Source organism: Engystomops pustulosus, chromosome 6 (assembly GCF_040894005.1).
Source record: "Engystomops pustulosus chromosome 6, aEngPut4.maternal, whole genome shotgun sequence".
In the NCBI taxonomy this organism is placed as follows: Eukaryota; Metazoa; Chordata; class Amphibia; order Anura; family Leptodactylidae; genus Engystomops; species Engystomops pustulosus.
This window is the reverse complement of record NC_092416.1, coordinates 159,303,077-159,330,885: the sequence shown is the minus strand read 5'-3', so window position 1 is coordinate 159,330,885 and position 27,809 is coordinate 159,303,077. Positions and strand designations below refer to the sequence as shown.

At 46.8% G+C, this 27,809-nt stretch overlaps 1 protein-coding gene across 1 annotated transcript in view; it reads left to right on the top strand.

Annotated features, from left to right (window-relative positions):
- The window catches only part of LOC140066149 (uncharacterized), a 77,538-nt gene that overhangs the window by 49,239 nt on the left and 490 nt on the right, over window positions 1-27,809 (top strand). The window contains exons 13-16 of the mRNA XM_072113689.1: window positions 1,417-1,484; window positions 1,764-1,818; window positions 2,983-3,046; window positions 3,132-3,193. Of these exons, the coding sequence (XP_071969790.1) occupies window positions 1,417-1,484; window positions 1,764-1,818; window positions 2,983-3,046; window positions 3,132-3,193 (249 nt within the window). The remainder of the gene's footprint in view (window positions 1-1,416; window positions 1,485-1,763; window positions 1,819-2,982; window positions 3,047-3,131; window positions 3,194-27,809) is intronic.

Genomic DNA, 27,809 nt, shown 5'->3' with positions numbered 1-27,809 from the left:
CACTACCTTCGTGAATCGCCGGAAGACCCGAATCCTCCACAGAGAACGCGCCGCTGGATCGCAACAGGACCGGGTAAGTAAATCTGCCCCAAAATATCAGAATGGCCACGAGTAGTCTTGTTATGACTTTACCGTATAAGTCATCAGTGTGGAGCGGATTCGTTAAAAAACGAGAAACACCTACAAAACTTACTCTGAAAAATACTGCTGGTAAAATTTCCAGTGACATTAAAATCAATGGCTCACACTGACCTCATCAGGGAATGGCGATTTTCCCCAAAATTTATTGACTCAATCGTCTTTAAAATGTCACACATTAATGTCCACATTTGGTGCCGGCACCGATTCTGGGCATTACTGTCTGGGAGGGGTTGATCAGAACCCAATACAAACCCGAACTTTGCAATTTTCATGCGCACATCACTAATTATCATCTGTCTAATACAGTGATTTTCAACCTTTTTTGAGCCACGGCACACTTTTTATACTTAGAAAATCCTGGGGCACACCAACAACCAAAATAGCACTAAAACAGTCATAAAAGGCCTCCCTTTACTAATAAAAAAAACCCTAGCGGCCTCCCTTTACTAATTAAAAGACCCCAGCGGCCTCCCTTTACTAATTAAAAGACCCTAGCGGCCTCCCTTTACTAATTAAAAGACCCTAGAGGCCTCCCTTTGCTAATTAAAAGACCCTAGAGGCCTCCCTTTACTAATTAAAAGACCCTAGCGGCCTCCCTTTACTAATTAAAAGACCCTAGCGGCCTCCCTTTGCTAATTAAAAGACCCTAGAGGCCTCCCTTTACTAATTAAAAGACCCTAGCGGCCTCCCTTTACTAATTAAAAGACCCTAGAGGCCTCCCTTTACTAATTAAGAGCCCCTAGCGGCCTCCCTTTACTAATTAAAAGGCCCTAGAGGCCTCCCTTTACTAATAAAAAGCCCCAGCCTCCCTTTACTAATAAAAAAAAAGACCCTAACTTCCTTCCTTATACAAATAATTACCTTATATACTTACCCTTGATGTCTTCTTCCGCGTAACTTCTCTCCTAATGGCGATCCGCCCATCTTCTGTAGCTCCTGCACCGCGCGTCTGGTCACGTGACTTACGCGACCTGACGTCAGGTCGCGTCAGTCAAGTGACATGGGCCGCCCAGTGCAGGAGCTACAGAAGATGGGCGGATCGCCGACGCGGGACTTGTAAGTATGGGGGCAGAAACACGGGGGCGCTGTGGCAGCGCTACACAGGGGGAAGCATAGTTCGGGGAACTTTCCCCGCGGCACACTCAACCATGTGTCGCGGCACACTAGTGTGCCGCGGCACACAGGTTGAAAATCACTGGTCTAATACATCCCCAGGTATTTTCTAGGCTAGTGTCGTATATTGTTTGCATCATGTACTATGTGATTGTTTTCTAGGAGACAAAGGTGAAAATTGAACTTTTGATAATGGACGATAAGCTGCATTTACAATTCCGTGAGGCCGGGTAGGTGTTGATCATAATTATATTCCTCATCAATGTACCTATAGGAACTGTCATGGCCGAAGTATTTTAGTGGAGGCCATCTACTATAATCCATCAGTCATGTATCAGGTATATTGAGATGCAACATTACAACAAAACTATTCGAAAGTCTACGAGATTGTTTTCTCGAATTTTGTCATGTGATGCACCTTAGCCATGAGTTTATGAGGAAGCTATCCCTCTTTGTGGTATATATAACATACTGAAAAGTAGTTTAATATGAAATATTTTGTGTTTTAGAGAACCAGTTATTAAAAGCTGGGAAAGCAATATTGGAACAACCGGTGATCTTGATGTAAGTGACAATGATAGAATGATGTCTGGGCACGTTTCAGGGTCTTTCACTCTCCCAGATCAAACAAGAAGATCTCAGAGTGAGAATCACTGATTTCCTTACAGTGTAGCCTCCCTAAGACTAAACATTAAAGACAACCTGCCATGCAAATTAACCCACCCAAAATAAATACTACAATAAAAAGTATGATTTAAAACCATCACCCTTATCCCTAAATGGTTCCTTTCCATGGCTGCAATGTTAAAACTTCAGTGAGTAAACTTATATGCAACTGCCCTGATGTGAGTCCAATAATAGTAATGGGCTCCAGTATATGCAGTGTCCGGCCTCCCTAGTCCTGATTTACAGGTGTTACTCCTATGGAACATGCTGTGTGGAACTTTGAGAGAGAGCTCTGTTACATCATTGGCCCCTCCATGTCATGTGACGTCTAAGGTCCAAGTGTTACATTTGCACTCAGCCCATGTATGTATCTGATCACATGAAATCACAGCAGCATCCATGGAGGATGCAGAGGAGTAGAGGTCCATGGAGACTGTCCATGCTGTGAACAAGCCATGATACTGTCATGTGATCAGATATATGTATGGGGTAGATGTTGCAAAGGTTACTAGGTGAAGGACCTTAGATGACATCTCTCTGGCCACATGACATGCTGAGAAAAGGCATACAGGACATAGGGACTAGTAGATGTGAGGGGCAGGCCAAGCAGGACATCCCTCTGGCCGAGCCAGGTAATATAAAATAAAGTTGATTTATGTAAGGAAACAATTTTTGGGAAAAAAAGGGTGTCAGTTAATTAATAGGCTTCTATGGGAACCTGTCACTAACTGTATTTGTGAAATTGTGATGACAGGTTCCCTTTAAATGTATCTATAATGTTTTATCAGTCGCTTGATGACTCGGCACAACAAGACACTGGCAGCTACAGCCACTGCCATCTTTGCCTTCCAGGGGGACAGTGTAATCACTATATATACATATATATACAGTATATATATATATATATATATATATATATATATATATATATAAAGCTGCATAACATGTTTAAATTTTCACAGGGTGCATTTCTTGAGAACATTTCTGACTACCACTTAACTAACTTGTCTCACTGAGTCCAGGACGTCTTACATTTTTTTCTTTTACACTTTGTGTTTCTAGTATGAAAACCTTAAAATTCTCATAACACAAATTGACAAGGGCACGATTTTTCCGTCTTTAAATGGTAAGTTTGTAGGCATCATTTATTTTTCTACTCCCAACTCCTTTTACTACCAACTGTTTTTAAATGATGATGTTTCTTTACACAGATCTAAATCTACTTATCAAGATACCCTTCTACAGTCTTGGCTCAAAACTAACTGAGAACAAGGTAATGGGGTACATTTACTTACCCGGTTCTGTCACCATCCCCGATCCGGACTGTCCAACGAGGATGAAGTCCAGCGCGATTCACCATGATCAGGCGCCCGATATCCTGCATGTGTCGCTTCCCCGCTCAGGTCCGCCGGAGTTCACCTTCTTCTTCCCGGTGTATGTGAGTGCATTGTCTTGCGACACAATTTGACATGTTAAATCCCGCGCGTTGTCTGAATCCATCTGATCGTCCGTCTGCCCGCCCCCTGATTTGTGTTGCGTGAAATCCGGCGCCGATGCGGCAAAACACAATCCCCCGCCCATCCCCGAAAACATTGGAAGACCCGATGGAAATGTGTCCACGGGACCTTAGTAAATATGCCCCATTGTCTAGTGCCTTTGGCTAAAAATTCCATCTGCATATACAGGCGGTCCCCTACTTAAGGACACCCGACTTACAGACAACCCATAGTTACAGACAGACCCCTCTGACCTTTGGTGAAGCTCTCTGGATGCTTTACTATAGTCCCAGACTGCAATAATCAGCTGTAATGTGTCTGTAATGAAGCTTTATTGATAATCATTGGTCTCATTACAGCAAAAAATGTTTAAACTCCAATTGTCACTGGGGCCAACATTTTTTTTGTCTGGATCTACAATTATAAAATATACAGTTTCGACTTACATACAAATTCAAGAACAAATTCAAACACAAACCTCCGGACCCTATCTTGTACGTAACCCGGGGACTGCCTGTATTCATGTCCAGGAAGGCACAGGGTCATACAATTGTATTCTCCTATCCCATCGTATGAGCATTTTTAAGGGGTATATATACTGTAAACAGGCATAAAGGTAACATTTGGGTCAGCTCATCCAAAGTGTTGTATTCCAGTTGGGTCCACAGGAGAAGGGAAAGAAAATAAATGTGTGTAATGCCGGCCGTAGCCACAGTAGTGATTGATAACTCAATATAGAAAGAAAGATAAAGCTTCTGGCTTCTTTATCTTTCTTTATCAACCCATAAAATGATGCAAGGATACACGTTCAGTGGGTAAGACCTACGTGTTATCACCCTTTAAAAATGACAAGCCCCTAGTCATTGTCCGTGCCACACATATTGGGGCTCATTTACCAGGGGTCGCGCTGTGCACTTTCATCGGACTGTGCACCATTTTCGGGGATTGATTACGCGGCTTGCACACGTATTTAACAGGTATCTGCACTGGGATTTTGGTGCACGTGATCCTTTTTTGGCGCAGCTGCGCTTGTTTTCATGCATCAAAAATTACGGGGGCGGCCATCGGACGATCCGACTGTTTTGGACAGAGCTCAGGATTTAAGATTCAAATTGTGTCGCAAGATCAGCACTTACATGCACCAGGAAGAAGAAGGTGAACTCCGGCGGACCTGAGCGGGAAAGTGACACATGCAGGATATCGGGCACACGATCTTAGTGAATCGCGTCACCTGAAATCATGAATCTGTCCCTTCCCCGCTCAGATTTTCTGAATCCTACACCAGTCACCAATTGCTGTATGACAGGGGGCTGCATGAAAATTGCTGGCTGATTGAATGAACACAAGGAAGGAGCAATAATAATAATAATCTTTATTTATATGGCGCCATCAAATTCTGCAGCCCTTTACAAATCACAGGGGACATATACAAATATAATATTACATTACAGAATACAAACAGTCATATGGAACAATAGGAGTGACGGCCCTGCTCACAAGACCTTACAGACTATGAGGATGAGGGGGTGACACCAGAGCTTACAGTCTATGAGGATGAGGGGGTGACACAAGAGCTTACAGTCTATGAGGATGAGGGGGTGAGACAAGAGCTTACAGTCTATGAGGATGAGGGGGAGACACAAGAGCTTACAGTCTATGAGGATGAGGAGGTGACACAAGAGCTTACAGTCTATGAGGATGAGGGGGTGACACAAGAGCTTACGGTATATGAGGAGGAGGGAGTGACACAAGAGCTTACAGTCTATGAGGAGGAGGGAGTGACACAAGAGCTTACAGTCTATGAGGATGAGGGGGTGACACAAGAGCTTACGGTATATATGAGGATGAGGGGTGACACAAGAGCTTACAGTCTATGAGGATGAGGGGGTGACACAAGAGCTTACAGTCTATGAGGATGAGGGGGTGACACAAGAGCTTACAGTCTATGTGGATGAGGGGTGACACAAGAGCTTACAGTCTATGAGGGGGGGGCACAAGAGCTTACAGTCTATGAGGATGAGGGGGTGACACAAGAGCTTACAGTCTATGAGGCTGAGGGGGTGACACAAGAGCTTACAGTCTGAGGATGAGGTGGTGACACAAGAGATTACAGTCTATGAGGATGAGGGGTGACACAAGAGCTTACAGTCTATGAGGATGAGGGGTGACACAAGAGCTTACAAACTATGAGGATGAGGCGTGACACAAGAGCTTACAGTCTATGAGGCTGAGGGGGTGACACAAGAGCTTACAGTCTATGAGGATGAGGTGGTGACACAAGAGATTACAGTCTATGAGGATGAGGGGTGACACAAGAGCTTACAGTCTATGAGGATGAGGGGGTGACACAAGAGCTTACAGTCTATGAGGATGAGGGGATGACACAAGAGATTACAGTCCATGAGGATGAGAGGGTGACACAAGAGCTTACAGTCTATGAGGATGAGGGGTGACACAAGAGCTTACAGTCTATGAGGATGAGGAGTGACACAAGAGCTTACAGTCTATGAGGCTGAGGGGGTGACACAAAAGCTTACAGTCTGAGGATGAGGTGGTGACACAAGAGATTACAGTCTATGAGGATGAGGGGTGACACAAGAGCTTACAGTCTATGAGGATGAGGGGGTGACACAAGAGCTTACAGTCTATGAGGATGAGGGGATGACACAAGAGATTACAGTCTATGAGGATGAGGGGGTGACACAAGAGCTGACAGTCTCTATGAGGATGAGGGGGTGACACAAGAGCTTACAGTCTATGAGGATGAGGGGGTGACACAAGAGCTTACAGTCTATGAAGATGAGGGGGTGACACAAGAGCTTACAGTCTATGAAGATGAGGGGGTGACACAAGAGCTTACAGTCTATGAGGATGAGGAGGGACACAAGAGCTTACAGTCTATGAGGATGAGGGGGTGACACAAGAGCTTACAGTCTATGAGGATGAGGAGTGACACAAGAGCTTACAGTCTATGAGGATGAGGGGGTGACACAAGAGCTTACAGTCTATGAGGATGAGGGGGTGACACAAAAGCTTACAGTCTGAGGATGAGGTGGTGACACAAGAGATTACAGTCTATGAGGATGAGGGGTGACACAAGAGCTTACAGTCTAAGAGGATGATGGGGTGACACAAGAGCTTACAGTCTATGAGGATGAGGGGATGACACAAGAGATTACAGTCTATGAGGATGAGGGGGTGACACAAGAGCTGACAGTCTATGAGGATGAGGGGGTGACACAAGAGCTTACAGTCTATGAGGATGAGGGGGTGACACAAGAGCTTACAGTCTATGAAGATGAGGGGGTGACACAAGAGCTTACAGTCTATGAGGATGAGGAGGGACACAAGAGCTTACAGTCTATGAGGATGAGGGGGTGACACAAGAGCTTACAGTCTATGAGGATGAGGAGTGACACAAGAGCTTACAGTCTATAAAGATGAGGGGGTGACACAAGAGCTTACAGTCTATGAGGATGAGGAGGGACACAAGAGCTTACAGTCTATGAGGATGAGGGGGTGACACAAGAGCTTACAGTCTATGAGGATGAGGCGTGACACAAGAGCTTACAGTCTATGAGGATGAGGGGGTGACACAAGAGCTTACAGTCTATGAGGATGAGGAGTGACACAAGAGCTTACAGTCTATGAGGATGAGGGGGTGACACAAGAGCTTACAGTCTATGAGGATGAGGGGTGACACAAGAGCTTACAGTCTATGAGGATGAGGGGGAGACACAAGAGCTTACAGTCTATGAGGATGAGGGGGTGACACAAGAGCTTACAGTCTATGAGGATGAGGGGGTGACACAAGAGCTTACAGTCTATGAGGATGAGGGGGTGACACAAGAGCTTACAGTCTATGAGGATGAGGGGGTGACACAAGAGCTTACAGTCTATGAGGATGAGGGGGTGACACAAGAGCTTACAGTCTATGAGGATGAGGGGTGACACAAGAGCTTACAGTCTATGAGGATGAGGAGTGACACAAGAGCTTACAGTCTATGAGGATGAGGTGGTAACACAAGAGCTTACAGTCTATGAGGATGAGGGGGTGACACAAGAGCTTACAGTCTATGAAGATGAGGGGGTGACACAAGAGCTTACAGTCTATGAGGATGAGGAGAAACACAAGAGCTTACAGTCTATGAGGATGAGGGGGTGACACAAGAGCTTACAGTCTATGAGGATGAGGCGTGACACAAGAGCTTACAGTCTATGAGGATGAGGGGGTGACACAAGAGCTTACAGTCTATGAGGATGAGGAGTGACACAAGAGCTTACAGTCTATGAGGATGAGGGGGTGACACAAGAGCTTACAGTCTATGAGGATGAGGGGTGACACAAGAGCTTACAGTCTATGAGGATGAGGGGGTGACACAAGAGCTTACAGTCTATGAGGATGAGGGGTGACACAAGAGCTTACAGTCTATGAGGATGAGGAGTGACACAAGAGCTTACAGTCTATGAGGCTGAGGGGGTGACACAAAAGCTTACAGTCTGAGGATGAGGTGGTGACACAAGAGATTACAGTCTATGAGGATGAGGGGGTGACACAAGAGCTTACAGTCTATGAGGATGAGGGGGTGACACAAGAGCTTACAGTCTATGAGGATGAGGGGGTGACACAAGAGCTTACAGTCTGAGGATGAGGTGGTGACACAAGAGATTACAGTCTATGAGGATGAGGGGTGACACAAGAGATTACAGTCTATGAGGATGAGGGGGTGACACAAGAGCTTACAGTCTGAGGATGAGGTGGTGACACAAGAGATTACAGTCTATGAGGATGAGGGGTGACACAAGAGATTACAGTCTATGAGGATGAGGGGGTGACACAAGAGCTTACAGTCTATGAGGATGAGGGGTGACACAAGAGCTTACAGTCTATGAGGATGAGGAGTGACACAAGAGCTTACAGTCTATGAGGCTGAGGGGGTGACACAAAAGCTTACAGTCTGAGGATGAGGTGGTGACACAAGAGATTACAGTCTATGAGGATGAGGGGTGACACAAGAGCTTACAGTCTATGAGGATGAGGGGGTGACACAAGAGCTTACAGTCTATGAGGATGAGGGGATGACACAAGAGATTACAGTCTATGAGGATGAGGGGGTGACACAAGAGCTTACAGTCTATGAGGATGAGGGGGTGACACAAGAGCTTACAGTCTATGAGGATGAGGGGGTGACACAAGAGCTTACAGTCTATGAAGATGAGGGGGTGACACAAGAGCTTACAGTCTATGAGGATGAGGAGGGACACAAGAGCTTACAGTCTATGAGGATGAGGGGGTGACACAAGAGCTTACAGTCTATGAGGATGAGGAGTGACACAAGAGCTTACAGTCTATGAGGATGAGGGGGTGACACAAGAGCTTACAGTCTATGAGGATGAGGAGGGACACAAGAGCTTACAGTCTATGAGGATGAGGAGTGACACAAGAGCTTACAGTCTATGAGGATGAGGGGGTGACACAAGAGCTTACAGTCTATGAGGATGAGGGGTGACACAAGAGCTTACAGTCTATGAGGATGAGGGGGTGACACAAGAGCTTACAGTCTATGAGGATGAGGGGTGACATAAGAGCTTACAGTCTATGAGGCTGAGGGGGTGACACAAAAGCTTACAGTCTGAGGATGAGGTGGTGACACAAGAGATTACAGTCTATGAGGATGAGGGGTGACACAAGAGCTTACAGTCTATGAGGATGAGGGGGTGACACAAGAGCTTACAGTCTATGAGGATGAGGGGATGACACAAGAGATTACAGTCTATGAGGATGAGGGGGTGACACAAGAGCTTACAGTCTATGAGGATGAGGGGGTGACACAAGAGCTTACAGTCTATGAGGATGAGGGGGTGACACAAGAGCTTACAGTCTATGAAGATGAGGGGGTGACACAAGAGCTTACAGTCTATGAGGATGAGGAGGGACACAAGAGCTTACAGTCTATGAGGATGAGGGGGTGACACAAGAGCTTACAGTCTATGAGGATGAGGAGTGACACAAGAGCTTACAGTCTATGAGGATGAGGGGGTGACACAAGAGCTTACAGTCTATGAGGATGAGGAGGGACACAAGAGCTTACAGTCTATGAGGATGAGGAGTGACACAAGAGCTTACAGTCTATGAGGATGAGGGGGTGACACAAGAGCTTACAGTCTATGAGGATGAGGGGTGACACAAGAGCTTACAGTCTATGAGGATGAGGGGGTGACACAAGAGCTTACAGTCTATGAGGATGAGGGGTGACATAAGAGCTTACAGTCTATGAGGATGAGGAGTGACACAAGAGCTTACAGTCTATGAGGCTGAGGGGGTGACACAAAAGCTTACAGTCTGAGGATGAGGTGGTGACACAAGAGATTACAGTCTATGAGGATGAGGGGGTGACACAAGAGCTTACAGTCTATGAGGATGAGGGGGTGACACAAGAGCTTACAGTCTATGAGGATGAGGGGGTGACACAAGAGCTTACAGTCTGAGGATGAGGTGGTGACACAAGAGATTACAGTCTATGAGGATGAGGGGTGACACAAGAGATTACAGTCTATGAGGATGAGGGGGTGACACAAGAGCTTACAGTCTGAGGATGAGGTGGTGACACAAGAGATTACAGTCTATGAGGATGAGGGGTGACACAAGAGATTACAGTCTATGAGGATGAGGGGGTGACACAAGAGCTTACAGTCTATGAGGATGAGGGGTGACACAAGAGCTTACAGTCTATGAGGATGAGGAGTGACACAAGAGCTTACAGTCTATGAGGCTGAGGGGGTGACACAAAAGCTTACAGTCTGAGGATGAGGTGGTGACACAAGAGATTACAGTCTATGAGGATGAGGGGTGACACAAGAGCTTACAGTCTATGAGGATGAGGGGGTGACACAAGAGCTTACAGTCTATGAGGATGAGGGGATGACACAAGAGATTACAGTCTATGAGGATGAGGGGGTGACACAAGAGCTTACAGTCTATGAGGATGAGGGGGTGACACAAGAGCTTACAGTCTATGAGGATGAGGGGGTGACACAAGAGCTTACAGTCTATGAAGATGAGGGGGTGACACAAGAGCTTACAGTCTATGAGGATGAGGAGGGACACAAGAGCTTACAGTCTATGAGGATGAGGGGGTGACACAAGAGCTTACAGTCTATGAGGATGAGGAGTGACACAAGAGCTTACAGTCTATGAGGATGAGGGGGTGACACAAGAGCTTACAGTCTATGAGGATGAGGAGGGACACAAGAGCTTACAGTCTATGAGGATGAGGGGGTGACACAAGAGCTTACAGTCTATGAGGATGAGGGGTGACACAAGAGCTTACAGTCTATGAGGATGAGGGGTGACACAAGAGCTTACAGTCTATGAGGATGAGGAGTGACACAAGAGCTTACAGTCTATGAGGCTGAGGGGGTGACACAAAAGCTTACAGTCTGAGGATGAGGTGGTGACACAAGAGATTACAGTCTATGAGAATGAGGGGTGACACAAGAGCTTACAGTCTATGAGGATGAGGGGGTGACACAAGAGCTTACAGTCTATGAGGATGAGGGGATGACACAAGAGATTACAGTCTATGAGGATGAGGGGGTGACACAAGAGCTGACAGTCTATGAGGATGAGGGGGTGACACAAGAGCTTACAGTCTATGACAGTGATGGCTAACCTATGGCACTGGTGCCAGAGGTGGCACTCAGAGCCCTTTCTGTGGGCACTCAGGCTATTACCAGAGATGACTCCAGGTATCTTCCTGCAGTCCCAGACAGCCCAGGACTTGCTGTGCACAGAGCTATATTAAAGGGACAGCTGTACCTGGGACTATTTTATGCTGTATTGTTGTCTTCAGGTGCTGGTATCAATGAAAACTGTGACAGAGAAGGGAGTATAAATCACAAATTAAATTTCTATGTTGGCACTTTGCTATAAATAAGTGGGTCTTTGTTGAAGTTTGGGCACTCGGTCTCTAAAAGGTTTGCCATCACTGGTCTATGAGGATGAGGGGGTGACACAAGAGCTTACAGTCTATGAAGATGAGGGGGTGACACAAGAGCTTACAGTCTATGAGGATGAGGAGGGACACAAGAGCTTACAGTCTATGAGGATGAGGGGGTGACACAAGAGCTTACAGTCTATGAGGATGAGTAGTGACACAAGAGCTTACAGTCTATGAGGATGAGGGGGTGACACAAGAGCTTACAGTCTATGAGGATGAGGAGGGACACAAGAGCTTACAGTCTATGAGGATGAGGGGGTGACACAAGAGCTTACAGTCTATGAGGATGAGGGGTGACACAAGAGCTTACAGTCTATGAGGATGAGGGGGTGACACAAGAGCTTACAGTCTATGAGGATTAGGGGATGACACAAGAGATTACAGTCTATGAGGATGAGGGGGTGACACAAGAGCTTACAGTCTATGATGATGAGGGGGTGACACAAGAGCTTACAGTCTATGAGGATGAGGGTTGACACAAGAGATTACAGTCTATGAGGATGAGGGGGTGACACAAGAGCTTACAGTCTATGAGGATGAGGGGGTAACACAAGAGCTTACAGTCTATGAGGATGAGGGGGTGACACAAGAGCTTACAGTCTATGAAGATGAGGGGGTGACACAAGAGCTTACAGTCTATGAGGATGAGGAGGGACACAAGAGCTTACAGTCTATGAGGATGAGGGGGTGACACAAGAGCTTACAGTCTATGAGGATGAGTAGTGACACAAGAGCTTACAGTCTATGAGGATGAGGGGGTGACACAAGAGCTTACAGTCTATGAGGATGAGGAGGGACACAAGAGCTTACAGTCTATGAGGATGAGGGGGTGACACAAGAGCTTACAGTCTATGAGGATGAGGGGTGACACAAGAGCTTACAGTCTATGAGGATGAGGGGGTGACACAAGAGCTTACAGTCTATGAGGATTAGGGGATGACACAAGAGATTACAGTCTATGAGGATGAGGGGGTGACACAAGAGCTTACAGTCTATGATGATGAGGGGGTGACACAAGAGCTTACAGTCTATGAGGATGAGGGTTGACACAAGAGATTACAGTCTATGAGGATGAGGGGGTGACACAAGAGCTTACAGTCTATGAGGATGAGGGGGTAACACAAGAGCTTACAGTCTATGAGGATGAGGGGGTGACACAAGAGCTTACAGTCTATGAAGATGAGGGGGTGACACAAGAGCTTACAGTCTATGAGGATGAGGAGGGACACAAGAGCTTACAGTCTATGAGGATGAGGGGGTGACACAAGAGCTTACAGTCTATGAGGATGAGGCGTGACACAAGAGCTTACAGTCTATGAGGATGAGGGGGTGACACAAGAGCTTACAGTCTATGAGGATGAGGAGTGACACAAGAGCTTACAGTCTATGAGGATGAGGGGGTGACACAAGAGCTTACAGTCTATGAGGATGAGGGGTGACACAAGAGCTTACAGTCTATGAGGATGAGGGGGTGACACAAGAGCTTACAGTCTATGAGGATGAGGGGGTGACACAAGAGCTTACAGTCTATGAGGATGAGGGGGTGACACAAGAGCTTACAGTCTATGAGGATGAGGGGGTGACACAAGAGCTTACAGTCTATGAGGATGAGGAGTGACACAAGAGCTTACAGTCTATGAGGATGAGGTGGTAACACAAGAGCTTACAGTCTATGAGGATGAGGGGGTGACACAAGAGCTTACAGTCTATGAAGATGAGGGGGTGACACAAGAGCTTACAGTCTATGAGGATGAGGAGGGACACAAGAGCTTACAGTCTATGAGGATGAGGGGGTGACACAAGAGCTTACAGTCTATGAGGATGAGGCGTGACACAAGAGCTTACAGTCTATGAGGATGAGGGGGTGACACAAGAGCTTACAGTCTATGAGGATGAGGGGGTGACACAAGAGCTTACAGTCTATGAGGATGAGGGGGTGACACAAGAGCTTACAGTCTATGAGGATGAGGGGGTGACACAAGAGCTTACAGTCTATGAGGATGAGGGGTGACACAAGAGTTTACAGTCTATGAGGATGAGGAGTGACACAAGAGCTTACAGTCTATGAGGATGAGGGGTGACACAAGAGCTTACAGTCTATGAGGATGAGGAGTGACACAAGAGCTTACAGTCTATGAGGCTGAGGGGGTGACACAAGAGCTTACAGTCTGAGGATGAGGTGGTGACACAAGAGATTACAGTCTATGAGGATGAGGGGTGACACAAGAGCTTACAGTCTATGAGGATGAGGGGGTGACACAAGAGCTTACAGTCTATGAGGATGAGGGGATGACACAAGAGATTACAGTCTATGAGGATGAGCGGGTGACACAAGAGCTTACAGTCTATGAGGATGAGGGGTGACAAAAGAGCTTACAGTCTATGAGGATGAGGAGTGACACAAGAGCTTACAGTCTATTAGGCTGAGGGGGTGACACAAGAGCTTACAGTCTGAGGATGAGGTGGTGACACAAGAGATTACAGTCTATGAGGATGAGGGGTGACACAAGAGCTTACAGTCTATGAGGATGAGGGGGTGACACAAGAGCTTACAGTCTATGAGGATGAGGGGATGACACAAGAGATTACAGTCTATGAGGATGAGGGGGTGACACAAGAGCTTACAGTCTATGAGGATGAGGTGGTAACACAAGAGCTTACAGTCTATGAGGATGAGGGGGAGACACAAGAGCTTACAGTCTATGAGGATGAGGAGTGACACAAGAGCTTACAGTCTATGAGGATGAGGGGTGACACAAGAGCTTACAGTCTATGAGGATGAGGAGTGACACAAGAGCTTACAGTCTATGAGGCTGAGGGGGTGACACAAGAGCTTACAGTCTGAGGATGAGGTGGTGACACAAGAGATTACAGTCTATGAGGATGAGGGGTGACACCAGAGCTTACAGTCTATTAGGCTGAGGGGGTGACACAAGAGCTTACAGTCTGAGGATGAGGTGGTGACACAAGAGATTACAGTCTATGAGGATGAGGGGTGACACAAGAGCTTACAGTCTATGAGGATGACGGGGTGACACAAGGGCTTACAGTCTATGAGGATGAGGGGATGACACAAGAGATTACAGTCTATGAGGATGAGGGGGTGACACAAGAGCTTACAGTCTATGAGGATGAGGTGGTAACACAAGAGCTTACAGTCTATGAGGATGAGGGGGAGACACAAGAGCTTACAGTCTATGAGGATGAGGGGTTGACACAAGAGCTTACAGTCTATGAAGATGAGGGGTGACACAAGAGCTTACAGTCTATGAGGATGAGGAGAGACACAAGAGCTTACAGTCTATGAGGGTGAGGGGGTGACACAAGAGCTTACAGTCTATGAGGATGAGGGGGTGACACAAGAGCTTACAGTCTATGAGGATGAGGGGGTGACACAAGAGCTTACAGTCTATGAGGATGAGGAGTGACACAAGAGCTTACAAACTATGAGGATGAGGAGTGACACAAGAGCTTACAGTCTATGAGGCTGAGGGGGTGACACAAGAGCTTACAGTCTGAGGATAAGGTGGTGACACAAGAGCTTACAGTCTATGAGGATGAGGGGGTGACACAACAGCTTACAGTCTATGAGGATGAGGGGATGACACAAGAGATTACAGTCCATGAGGATGAGGGGTTGACACAAGAGCTTACAGTCTATGAGGATGAGGGGTGACACAAGAGCTTACAGTCTATGAGGATGAGGATTGACACAAGAGCTTACAGTCTATGAGGCTGAGGGGGTGACACAAAAGCTTACAGTCTGAGGATGAGGTGGTGACACAAGAGATTACAGTCTATGAGGATGAGGGGTGACACAAGAGCTTACAGTCTATGAGGATGAGGGGGTGACACAAGAGCTTGCAGTCTATGAGGATGAGGGGATGACACAAGAGATTACAGTCTATGAGGATGAGGGGGTGACACAAGAGCTTACAGTCTATGAGGATGAGGGGGTGACACAAGAGCTTACAGTCTATGAGGATGAGGGGGTGACACAAGAGCTTACAGTCTATGAAGATGAGGGGGTGACACAAGAGCTTACAGTCTATGAGGATGAGGAGGGACACAAGAGCTTACAGTCTATGAGGATGAGGGGGTGACACAAGAGCTTACAGTCTATGAGGATGAGGAGTGACACAAGAGCTTACAGTCTATGAGGATGAGGGGGTGACACAAGAGCTTACAGTCTATGAGGATGAGGAGGGACACAAGAGCTTACAGTCTATGAGGATGAGGGGGTGACACAAGAGCTTACAGTCTATGAGGATGAGGGGTGACACAAGAGCTTACAGTCTATGAGGATGAGGGGGTGACACAAGAGCTTACAGTCTATGAGGATGAGGGGATGACACAAGAGATTACAGTCTATGAGGATGAGGGGGTGACACAAGAGCTTACAGTCTATGATGATGAGGGGGTGACACAAGAGCTTACAGTCTATGAGGATGAGGGTTGACACAAGAGATTACAGTCTATGAGGATGAGGGGGTGACACAAGAGCTTACAGTCTATGAGGATGAGGTGGTAACACAAGAGCTTACAGTCTATGAGGATGAGGGGGTGACACAAGAGCTTACAGTCTATGAAGATGAGGGGGTGACACAAGAGCTTACAGTCTATGAGGATGAGGAGGGACACAAGAGCTTACAGTCTATGAGGATGAGGGGGTGACACAAGAGCTTACAGTCTATGAGGATGAGGCGTGACACAAGAGCTTACAGTCTATGAGGATGAGGGGGTGACACAAGAGCTTACAGTCTATGAGGATGAGGAGTGACACAAGAGCTTACAGTCTATGAGGATGAGGGGGTGACACAAGAGCTTACAGTCTATGAGGATGAGGGGTGACACAAGAGCTTACAGTCTATGAGGATGAGGGGGTGACACAAGAGCTTACAGTCTATGAGGATGAGGGGGTGACACAAGAGCTTACAGTCTATGAGGATGAGGGGGTGACACAAGAGCTTACAGTCTATGAGGATGAGGGGGTGACACAAGAGCTTACAGTCTATGAGGATGAGGAGTGACACAAGAGCTTACAGTCTATGAGGATGAGGTGGTAACACAAGAGCTTACAGTCTATGAGGATGAGGGGGTGACACAAGAGCTTACAGTCTATGAAGATGAGGGGGTGACACAAGAGCTTACAGTCTATGAGGATGAGGAGGGACACAAGAGCTTACAGTCTATGAGGATGAGGGGGTGACACAAGAGCTTACAGTCTATGAGGATGAGGCGTGACACAAGAGCTTACAGTCTATGAGGATGAGGGGGTGACACAAGAGCTTACAGTCTATGAGGATGAGGGGGTGACACAAGAGCTTACAGTCTATGAGGATGAGGGGGTGACACAAGAGCTTACAGTCTATGAGGATGAGGGGGTGACACAAGAGCTTACAGTCTATGAGGATGAGGGGTGACACAAGAGTTTACAGTCTATGAGGATGAGGAGTGACACAAGAGCTTACAGTCTATGAGGATGAGGGGTGACACAAGAGCTTACAGTCTTTGAGGATGAGGAGTGACACAAGAGCTTACAGTCTATGAGGCTGAGGGGGTGACACAAGAGCTTACAGTCTGAGAATGAGGTGGTGACACAAGAGATTACAGTCTATGAGGATGAGGGGTGACACAAGAGCTTACAGTCTATGAGGATGAGGGGGTGACACAAGAGCTTACAGTCTATGAGGATGAGGGGATGACACAAGAGATTACAGTCTATGAGGATGAGCGGGTGACACAAGAGCTTACAGTCTATGAGGATGAGGGGTGACAAAAGAGCTTACAGTCTATGAGGATGAGGAGTGACACAAGAGCTTACAGTCTATTAGGCTGAGGGGGTGACACAAGAGCTTACAGTCTGAGGATGAGGTGGTGACACAAGAGATTACAGTCTATGAGGATGAGGGGTGACACAAGAGCTTACAGTCTATGAGGATGAGGGGGTGACACAAGAGCTTACAGTCTATGAGGATGAGGGGATGACACAAGAGATTACAGTCTATGAGGATGAGGGGGTGACACAAGAGCTTACAGTCTATGAGGATGAGGTGGTAACACAAGAGCTTACAGTCTATGAGGATGAGGGGGAGACACAAGAGCTTACAGTCTATGAGGATGAGGAGTGACACAAGAGCTTACAGTCTATGAGGATGAGGGGTGACACAAGAGCTTACAGTCTATGAGGATGAGGAGTGACACAAGAGCTTACAGTCTATGAGGCTGAGGGGGTGACACAAGAGCTTACAGTCTGAGGATGAGGTGGTGACACAAGAGATTACAGTCTATGAGGATGAGGGGTGACACCAGAGCTTACAGTCTATTAGGCTGAGGGGGTGACACAAGAGCTTACAGTCTGAGGATGAGGTGGTGACACAAGAGATTACAGTCTATGAGGATGAGGGGTGACACAAGAGCTTACAGTCTATGAGGATGACGGGGTGACACAAGGGCTTACAGTCTATGAGGATGAGGGGATGACACAAGAGATTACAGTCTATGAGGATGAGGGGGTGACACAAGAGCTTACAGTCTATGAGGATGAGGTGGTAACACAAGAGCTTACAGTCTATGAGGATGAGGGGGAGACACAAGAGCTTACAGTCTATGAGGATGAGGGGTTGACACAAGAGCTTACAGTCTATGAAGATGAGGGGTGACACAAGAGCTTACAGTCTATGAGGATGAGGAGAGACACAAGAGCTTACAGTCTATGAGGGTGAGGGGGTGACACAAGAGCTTACAGTCTATGAGGATGAGGGGGTGACACAAGAGCTTACAGTCTATGAGGATGAGGGGGTGACACAAGAGCTTACAGTCTATGAGGATGAGGAGTGACACAAGAGCTTACAAACTATGAGGATGAGGAGTGACACAAGAGCTTACAGTCTATGAGGCTGAGGGGGTGACACAAGAGCTTACAGTCTGAGGATAAGGTGGTGACACAAGAGCTTACAGTCTATGAGGATGAGGGGGTGACACAACAGCTTACAGTCTATGAGGATGAGGGGATGACACAAGAGATTACAGTCCATGAGGATGAGGGGTTGACACAAGAGCTTACAGTCTATGAGGATGAGGGGTGACACAAGAGCTTACAGTCTATGAGGATGAGGATTGACACAAGAGCTTACAGTCTATGAGGCTGAGGGGGTGACACAAAAGCTTACAGTCTGAGGATGAGGTGGTGACACAAGAGATTACAGTCTATGAGGATGAGGGGTGACACAAGAGCTTACAGTCTATGAGGATGAGGGGGTGACACAAGAGCTTGCAGTCTATGAGGATGAGGGGATGACACAAGAGATTACAGTCTATGAGGATGAGGGGGTGACACAAGAGCTTACAGTCTATGAGGATGAGGGGGTGACACAAGAGCTTACAGTCTATGAGGATGAGGGGGTGACACAAGAGCTTACAGTCTATGAAGATGAGGGGGTGACACAAGAGCTTACAGTCTATGAGGATGAGGAGGGACACAAGAGCTTACAGTCTATGAGGATGAGGGGGTGACACAAGAGCTTACAGTCTATGAGGATGAGGAGTGACACAAGAGCTTACAGTCTATGAGGATGAGGGGGTGACACAAGAGCTTACAGTCTATGAGGATGAGGAGGGACACAAGAGCTTACAGTCTATGAGGATGAGGGGGTGACACAAGAGCTTACAGTCTATGAGGATGAGGGGTGACACAAGAGCTTACAGTCTATGAGGATGAGGGGGTGACACAAGAGCTTACAGTCTATGAGGATGAGGGGATGACACAAGAGATTACAGTCTATGAGGATGAGGGGGTGACACAAGAGCTTACAGTCTATGATGATGAGGGGGTGACACAAGAGCTTACAGTCTATGAGGATGAGGGTTGACACAAGAGATTACAGTCTATGAGGATGAGGGGGTGACACAAGAGCTTACAGTCTATGAGGATGAGGTGGTAACACAAGAGCTTACAGTCTATGAGGATGAGGGGGTGACACAAGAGCTTACAGTCTATGAAGATGAGGGGGTGACACAAGAGCTTACAGTCTATGAGGATGAGGAGGGACACAAGAGCTTACAGTCTATGAGGATGAGGGGGTGACACAAGAGCTTACAGTCTATGAGGATGAGGCGTGACACAAGAGCTTACAGTCTATGAGGATGAGGGGGTGACACAAGAGCTTACAGTCTATGAGGATGAGGAGTGACACAAGAGCTTACAGTCTATGAGGATGAGGGGGTGACACAAGAGCTTACAGTCTATGAGGATGAGGGGTGACACATGAGCTTACAGTCTATGAGGATGAGGGGGTGACACAAGAGCTTACAGTCTATGAGGATGAGGGGGTGACACAAGAGCTTACAGTCTATGAGGATGAGGGGGTGACACAAGAGCTTACAGTCTATGAGGATGAGGGGGTGACACAAGAGCTTACAGTCTATGAGGATGAGGGGTGACACAAGAGCTTACAGTCTATGAGGATGAGTAGTGACACAAGAGCTTACAGTCTATGAGGATGAGGTGGTAACACAAGAGCTTACAGTCTATGAGGATGAGGCGTGACACAAGAGCTTACAGTCTATGAGGATGAGGGGGTGACACAAGAGCTTACAGTCTATGAAGATGAGGGGGTGACACAAGAGCTTACAGTCTATGAGGATGAGGAGGGACACAAGAGCTTACAGTCTATGAGGATGAGGGGGTGACACAAGAGCTTACAGTCTATGAGGATGAGGCGTGACACAAGAGCTTACAGTCTATGAGGATGAGGAGTGACACAAGAGCTTACAGTCTATGAGGCTGAGGGGGTGACACAAGAGCTTACAGTCTGAGGATGAGGTGGTGACACAAGAGCTTACAGTCTATGAGGATGAGGCGTGACACAAGAGCTTACAGTCTATGAGGATGAGGAGTGACACAAGAGCTTACAGTCTATGAGGCTGAGGGGGTGACACAAGAGCTTACAGTCTGAGGATGAGGGGGTGACACAAGAGCTTACAGTCTATGAGGATGAGGCGTGACACAAGAGCTTACAGTCTATGAGGATGAGGGGGTGACACAAGAGCTTACAGTCTATGAGGATGAGGAGTGACACAAGAGCTTACAGTCTATGAGGATGAGGGGGTGACACAAGAGCTTACAGTCTATGAGGATGAGGGGTGACACAAGAGCTTACAGTCTATGAGGATGAGGGGGTGACACAAGAGCTTACAGTCTATGAGGATGAGGGGGTGACACAAGAGCTTACAGTCTATGAGGATGAGGGGGTGACACAAGAGCTTACAGTCTATGAGGATGAGGGGGTGACACAAGAGCTTACAGTCTATGAGGATGAGGGGTGACACAAGAGCTTACAGTCTATGAGGATGAGGAGTGACATAAGAGCTTACAGTCTATGAGGATGAGGGGTGACACAAGAGCTTACAGTCTATGAGGATGAGGAGTGACACAAGAGCTTACAGTCTATGAGGCTGAGGGGGTGACACAAGAGCTTACAGTCTGAGGATGAGGTGGTGACACAAGAGATTACAGTCTATGAGGATGAGGGTTGACACAAGAGCTTACAGTCTATGAGGAAGAGGGGGTGACACAAGAGCTTACAGTCTATGAGGATGAGGGGATGACACAAGAGATTACAGTCTATGAGGATGAGCGGGTGACACAAGAGCTTACAGTCTATGAGGATGAGGGGTGACACAAGAGCTTACAGTCTATGAGGATGAGGAGTGACACAAGAGCTTACAGTCTATTAGGCTGAGGGGGTGACACAAGAGCTTACAGTCTGAGGATGAGGTGGTGACACAAGAGATTACAGTCTATGAGGATGAGGGGTGACACAAGAGCTTACAGTCTATGAGGATGAGGGGGTGACACAAGAGCTTACAGTCTATGAGGATGAGGGGATGACACAAGAGATTACAGTCTATGAGGATGAGGGGGTTACACAAGAGCTTACAGTCTATGAGGATGAGGGGGTGACACAAGAGCTTACAGTCTATGAGGATGAGGTGGTAACACAAGAGCTTACAGTCTATGAGGATGAGGGGGAGACACAAGAGCTTACAGTCTATGAGGATGAGGGGTTGACACAAGAGCTTACAGTCTATGAAGATGAGGGGGTGACACAAGAGCTTACAGTCTATGAGGATGAGGAGGGACACAAGAGCTTACAGTCTATGAGGATGAGGGGGTGACACAAGAGCTTACAGTCTATGAGGATGAGGAGTGACACAAGAGCTTACAGTCTATGAGGATGAGGGGGTGACACAAGAGCTTACAGTCTATGAGGATGAGGAGTGGCACAAGAGCTTACAGTCTATGAGGATGAGGGGGTGACACAAGAGCTTACAGTCTATGAGGATGAGGGGGTGACACAAGAGCTTACAGTCTATGAGGATGAGGGGGAGACACAAGAACTTACAGTCTATGAGGATGAGGGGATGACACAAGAGATTACAGTCTATGAGGATGAGGGGGTGACACAAGAGCTTACAGTCTATGAGGATGAGGGGGTGACACAAGAGCTTACAGTCTATGAGGATGAGGGGGTGACACAAGAGCTTACAGTCTATGAGGATGAGTTGGTAACACAAGAGCTTACAGTCTATGAGGATGAGGGGGTGACACAAGAGCTTACAGTCTATGAAGATGAGGGGGTGACACAAGAGCTTACAGTCTATGAGGATGAGGAGGGACACAAGAGCTTACAGTCTATGAGGATGAGGGGGTAACACAAGAGCTTGTGTCACCCAGGGGGTAACACAAGAGCTTACAGTCTATGAGGATGATGGGGTGACACAAGAGCTTACAGTCCATGAGGATGAGGAGTGACACAAGAGCTTACAGTCTATGAGGATGAGGGGGTGACACAAGAGCTTACAGTCTATGAGGATGAGGGGGTGACACAAGAGCTTACAGTCTATGAGGATGAGGGGTGACACAAGAGCTTACAGTCTATGAGGATGCGGGGGTGACACAAGAGCTTACAGTCTATGAGGATGAGGGGTGACAAAAGAGCTTACAGTCTATGAGGATGAGGGGGTGACACAAGAGCTTACAGTCTATGAGGATGAGGGGGTGACACAAGAGCTTACAGTCTATGAGGATGAGGCGTGACACAAGAGCTTACAGTCTATGAGGATGAGGGGGTGACACAAGAGCTTACAGTCTATGAAGATGAGGGGGTGACACAAGAGCTTACAGTCTATGAGGATGAGGAGGGACACAAGAGCTTACAGTCTATGAGGATGAGGGGGTGACACAAGAGCTTACAGTCTATGAGGATGAGGCGTGACACAAGAGCTTACAGTCTATGAGGATGAGGAGTGACACAAGAGCTTACAGTCTATGAGGCTGAGGGGGTGACACAAGAGCTTACAGTCTGAGGATGAGGTGGTGACACAAGAGCTTACAGTCTATGAGGATGAGGCGTGACACAAGAGCTTACAGTCTATGAGGATGAGGAGTGACACAAGAGCTTACAGTCTATGAGGCTGAGGGGGTGACACAAGAGCTTACAGTCTGAGGATGAGGGGGTGACACAAGAGCTTACAGTCTATGAGGATGAGGCGTGACACAAGAGCTTACAGTCTATGAGGATGAGGGGGTGACACAAGAGCTTACAGTCTATGAGGATGAGGAGTGACACAAGAGCTTACAGTCTATGAGGATGAGGGGGTGACACAAGAGCTTACAGTCTATGAGGATGAGGGGTGACACAAGAGCTTACAGTCTATGAGGATGAGGGGGTGACACAAGAGCTTACAGTCTATGAGGATGAGGGGGTGACACAAGAGCTTACAGTCTATGAGGATGAGGGGGTGACACAAGAGCTTACAGTCTATGAGGATGAGGGGGTGACACAAGAGCTTACAGTCTATGAGGATGAGGGGTGACACAAGAGCTTACAGTCTATGAGGATGAGGAGTGACATAAGAGCTTACAGTCTATGAGGATGAGGGGTGACACAAGAGCTTACAGTCTATGAGGATGAGGAGTGACACAAGAGCTTACAGTCTATGAGGCTGAGGGGGTGACACAAGAGCTTACAGTCTGAGGATGAGGTGGTGACACAAGAGATTACAGTCTATGAGGATGAGGGTTGACACAAGAGCTTACAGTCTATGAGGAAGAGGGGGTGACACAAGAGCTTACAGTCTATGAGGATGAGGGGATGACACAAGAGATTACAGTCTATGAGGATGAGCGGGTGACACAAGAGCTTACAGTCTATGAGGATGAGGGGTGACACAAGAGCTTACAGTCTATGAGGATGAGGAGTGACACAAGAGCTTACAGTCTATTAGGCTGAGGGGGTGACACAAGAGCTTACAGTCTGAGGATGAGGTGGTGACACAAGAGATTACAGTCTATGAGGATGAGGGGTGACACAAGAGCTTACAGTCTATGAGGATGAGGGGGTGACACAAGAGCTTACAGTCTATGAGGATGAGGGGATGACACAAGAGATTACAGTCTATGAGGATGAGGGGGTTACACAAGAGCTTACAGTCTATGAGGATGAGGGGGTGACACAAGAGCTTACAGTCTATGAGGATGAGGTGGTAACACAAGAGCTTACAGTCTATGAGGATGAGGGGGAGACACAAGAGCTTACAGTCTATGAGGATGAGGGGTTGACACAAGAGCTTACAGTCTATGAAGATGAGGGGGTGACACAAGAGCTTACAGTCTATGAGGATGAGGAGGGACACAAGAGCTTACAGTCTATGAGGATGAGGGGGTGACACAAGAGCTTACAGTCTATGAGGATGAGGAGTGACACAAGAGCTTACAGTCTATGAGGATGAGGGGGTGACACAAGAGCTTACAGTCTATGAGGATGAGGAGTGGCACAAGAGCTTACAGTCTATGAGGATGAGGGGGTGACACAAGAGCTTACAGTCTATGAGGATGAGGGGGTGACACAAGAGCTTACAGTCTATGAGGATGAGGGGGAGACACAAGAACTTACAGTCTATGAGGATGAGGGGATGACACAAGAGATTACAGTCTATGAGGATGAGGGGGTGACACAAGAGCTTACAGTCTATGAGGATGAGGGGGTGACACAAGAGCTTACAGTCTATGAGGATGAGGGGGTGACACAAGAGCTTACAGTCTATGAGGATGAGTTGGTAACACAAGAGCTTACAGTCTATGAGGATGAGGGGGTGACACAAGAGCTTACAGTCTATGAAGATGAGGGGGTGACACAAGAGCTTACAGTCTATGAGGATGAGGAGGGACACAAGAGCTTACAGTCTATGAGGATGAGGGGGTAACACAAGAGCTTGTGTCACCCAGGGGGTAACACAAGAGCTTACAGTCTATGAGGATGATGGGGTGACACAAGAGCTTACAGTCCATGAGGATGAGGAGTGACACAAGAGCTTACAGTCTATGAGGATGAGGGGGTGACACAAGAGCTTACAGTCTATGAGGATGAGGGGGTGACACAAGAGCTTACAGTCTATGAGGATGAGGGGTGACACAAGAGCTTACAGTCTATGAGGATGCGGGGGTGACACAAGAGCTTACAGTCTATGAGGATGAGGGGTGACAAAAGAGCTTACAGTCTATGAGGATGAGGGGGTGACACAAGAGCTTACAGTCTATGAGGATGAGGGGGTGACACAAGAGCTTACAGTCTATGAGGTTGAGGGGGTGACACAAGAGCTTACAGTCTATGAGGATGAAGGGTGACACAAGATCTTAAAGTCTATGAGGATGAGGGAGTGACACAAGAGCTTACAGTCTATAAGGATGAAGTGGGTGACACAAGAGCTTACAGTCTATAAGGATGAAGTGGGTGACACAAGAGGTATTGTAGCTTGTATAATAGTCCAGCATAAAATAATTTAATGAATACAAATTCTGCTGCTTAAACGAGTCATCAGCCGCCATCTTATTTACAGTACGTTTCCAAAGTGAAAGTGACAGCAAAATACCTGGTCTATTGTTGGGGTCCAAAATGATGCGCACACAGAGGGGAGTATACTAAAAATTTTTATTAAAACACAACGCGTTTCGGGGCGTTCTACTCCTTTCTCAAGTTAAAACTCCTCTTTATCTTCTGTCACTGTACTCAGTCTTTTGTTCACTTGAGAAAGGGGTAGAACGCCCCGAAACGCGTTGTGTTTTAAAGACCTTGAATAAAAAATTTTAGTATACTCACCTCTGTGTGCGCCATCCTTTTGGACCCCAACAATAGACCACTTTCACCACATCCTATAGAGTTTGGCAACTCCATTTAGGAGATTATGCTCTAGAGGCAGCACCAGACAAAAATTATCACCACAAAGCCTTCAATAGCCTATCTGCAGCACAACCTAAAACGGTGAGCACAATCTACAGCTTTATGTCCATTTGTTACCCCCTAAGATGTCACACTATTAGCGCTTTCTCCCTGTCCTTTCTTGCCACTTTCTATACCCCAAGCAAAAAACCTGGAACTTGGTACGTATCTCGTGCCAGATATTTGACAGGAGATAGGACATAGGATGGATTAGTAAAGAGAGAGTTGACATTTCATGCAGTTAGCGAGTGTGATAGGCTGCCTAAAAAGATGTGATTTAGGAGCACAGTTGAAACTTCCTGGGAAGGTCATTCCAGAGAATTGGTGCAGCTCGGGTGAGGTTCAAATTAATGTAGCAATTAATCTAATATCACTGGCAGATTAAAGAGCCAAATGGGTAATTAATGAGGGTTATTATTAAAAACTGAATTTAAAAAGGAGACGAGCAGTGCAGTGCAGTGCATCCATGTAGAATTTGGTCTGGAAGACGAGCCTGGCTGCTGCATTAAGAATAGATTGTAGAGGAGAGAGTTTAGTGAGTAGAAGACCAATTAGTGGTGAGTTACAGTGGTCTAGAAGAGAGTAAATCAGAGTAGTAATAAGCATTTTAGAGGTTTCATTTTTAGAAATGTTCGGATTCTGGAGATGTTTCAGAGATGAAAGTGGCAACACTGAGCAAGAGATTGAATATATGTTGCAACCCCAAGACAGCGGCCTACTGCCTCGGTACCATAGTGATCCCACAGACCGAGATGGAGAGGTCAGGGGTGGTTTGGTTAGTAGATGGCGGAAAGATAGTTCAGTCTTAGAGAGATTAGGTTTCAAGAAGAGAGAGGACATGATGTTAGAGACAGTAGAGAGACATTAACTAGTGTTCTGGATTAAGGCAGGGGTACAGTTACATGCAGAAGTATACAAAATGGGGGTCATTTACAAAGGGTCCGATTCGCGTTTTCCCGACGTGTTACCCGAATATTTCCGATTTGCGCCGACTTTCCCTGTATTGCCCCTGGGATTTTGGCGCACGCGATCGGATTTTGGCGCATCGGCGCTGGCATGCACGCAACAGAAATTGGGGGGCGTGGCCGAGCGAAAACCCGACGGATTCAGAAAAAACGCCGCATTTAAAACAAAAAAAGTGTCGCTTGGGACGCGCTTACCTTCACTTGGTCCGGCCCAGTGAATTCCAGTGCGGAAAGATGCTTTTCAGCGCAGCAGTACCACCCGGAGGAACTACCTTAGTGAATCCCGGTCGGACCCGAATCCACTGCAGAGAACGCGCCGCTGGATCGCGAACGGACCGGGTAAGTAAATCTGCCCCAATGTGTTGTTTAAAAAGTTTTTGACACACTTGCATTCACTCTGCCATGTAGCTATATGAGAGGTCCAATTTCTGCTGCAGAAAACATTCCCCAAACCATGACACTTCCTCCACTCCTTTTCACTGACTTTTTTACACACTTTGGTTTCAGTCTTTCCCCAGTTTATCAATGAATATAATCTTTTCCAAACAAATTAAACTTGCTTTCATCAATAAAATGATGTATGGACCACTTCTATAGCCACACAACATGTTCCTCCTGCAGTGTTGGAGCAGCTTCTCCAGATTTTCAGTTTTTTTGTGTCCTCGCTTGCATTTGCCATTCAAGGGTTACCAGCCTTCTTGGGGGACTTGAATGAGTTTGTAATGTTGTGAAGACGGAATATTCTAGAACAACCAACTTCTTTTGCTATGGCTGATAGGGTCACCCCTTTCAGCCCTAGGTGCCAGGTTAATACCAATGACTTGCAGTGTTCTATAATTTTGATCAATGATATGTTACAATTGTCTCAATTGTCTTTTTTATTCGGTGCTTTGGAAGAAATTTATTTATAAAGTAAGCCTAAAATATTGCTATTTTACTCATGTTAGGATATATTCACATAGGACAGTGATGGCAAAGCTTTTAGACACCGAGTGCCCAAACTACAACCAAAACCCAAAACCCAAAGTGCCAATGCGACAATTTAAGCAGTAACTTATTACTCCCTGCTGTGTCACAGGTTTGAATTGTATAGGCACCTGAGGACACCAATACAGTAGAAAGGAGAAGAAGTTTGGATTATCATTG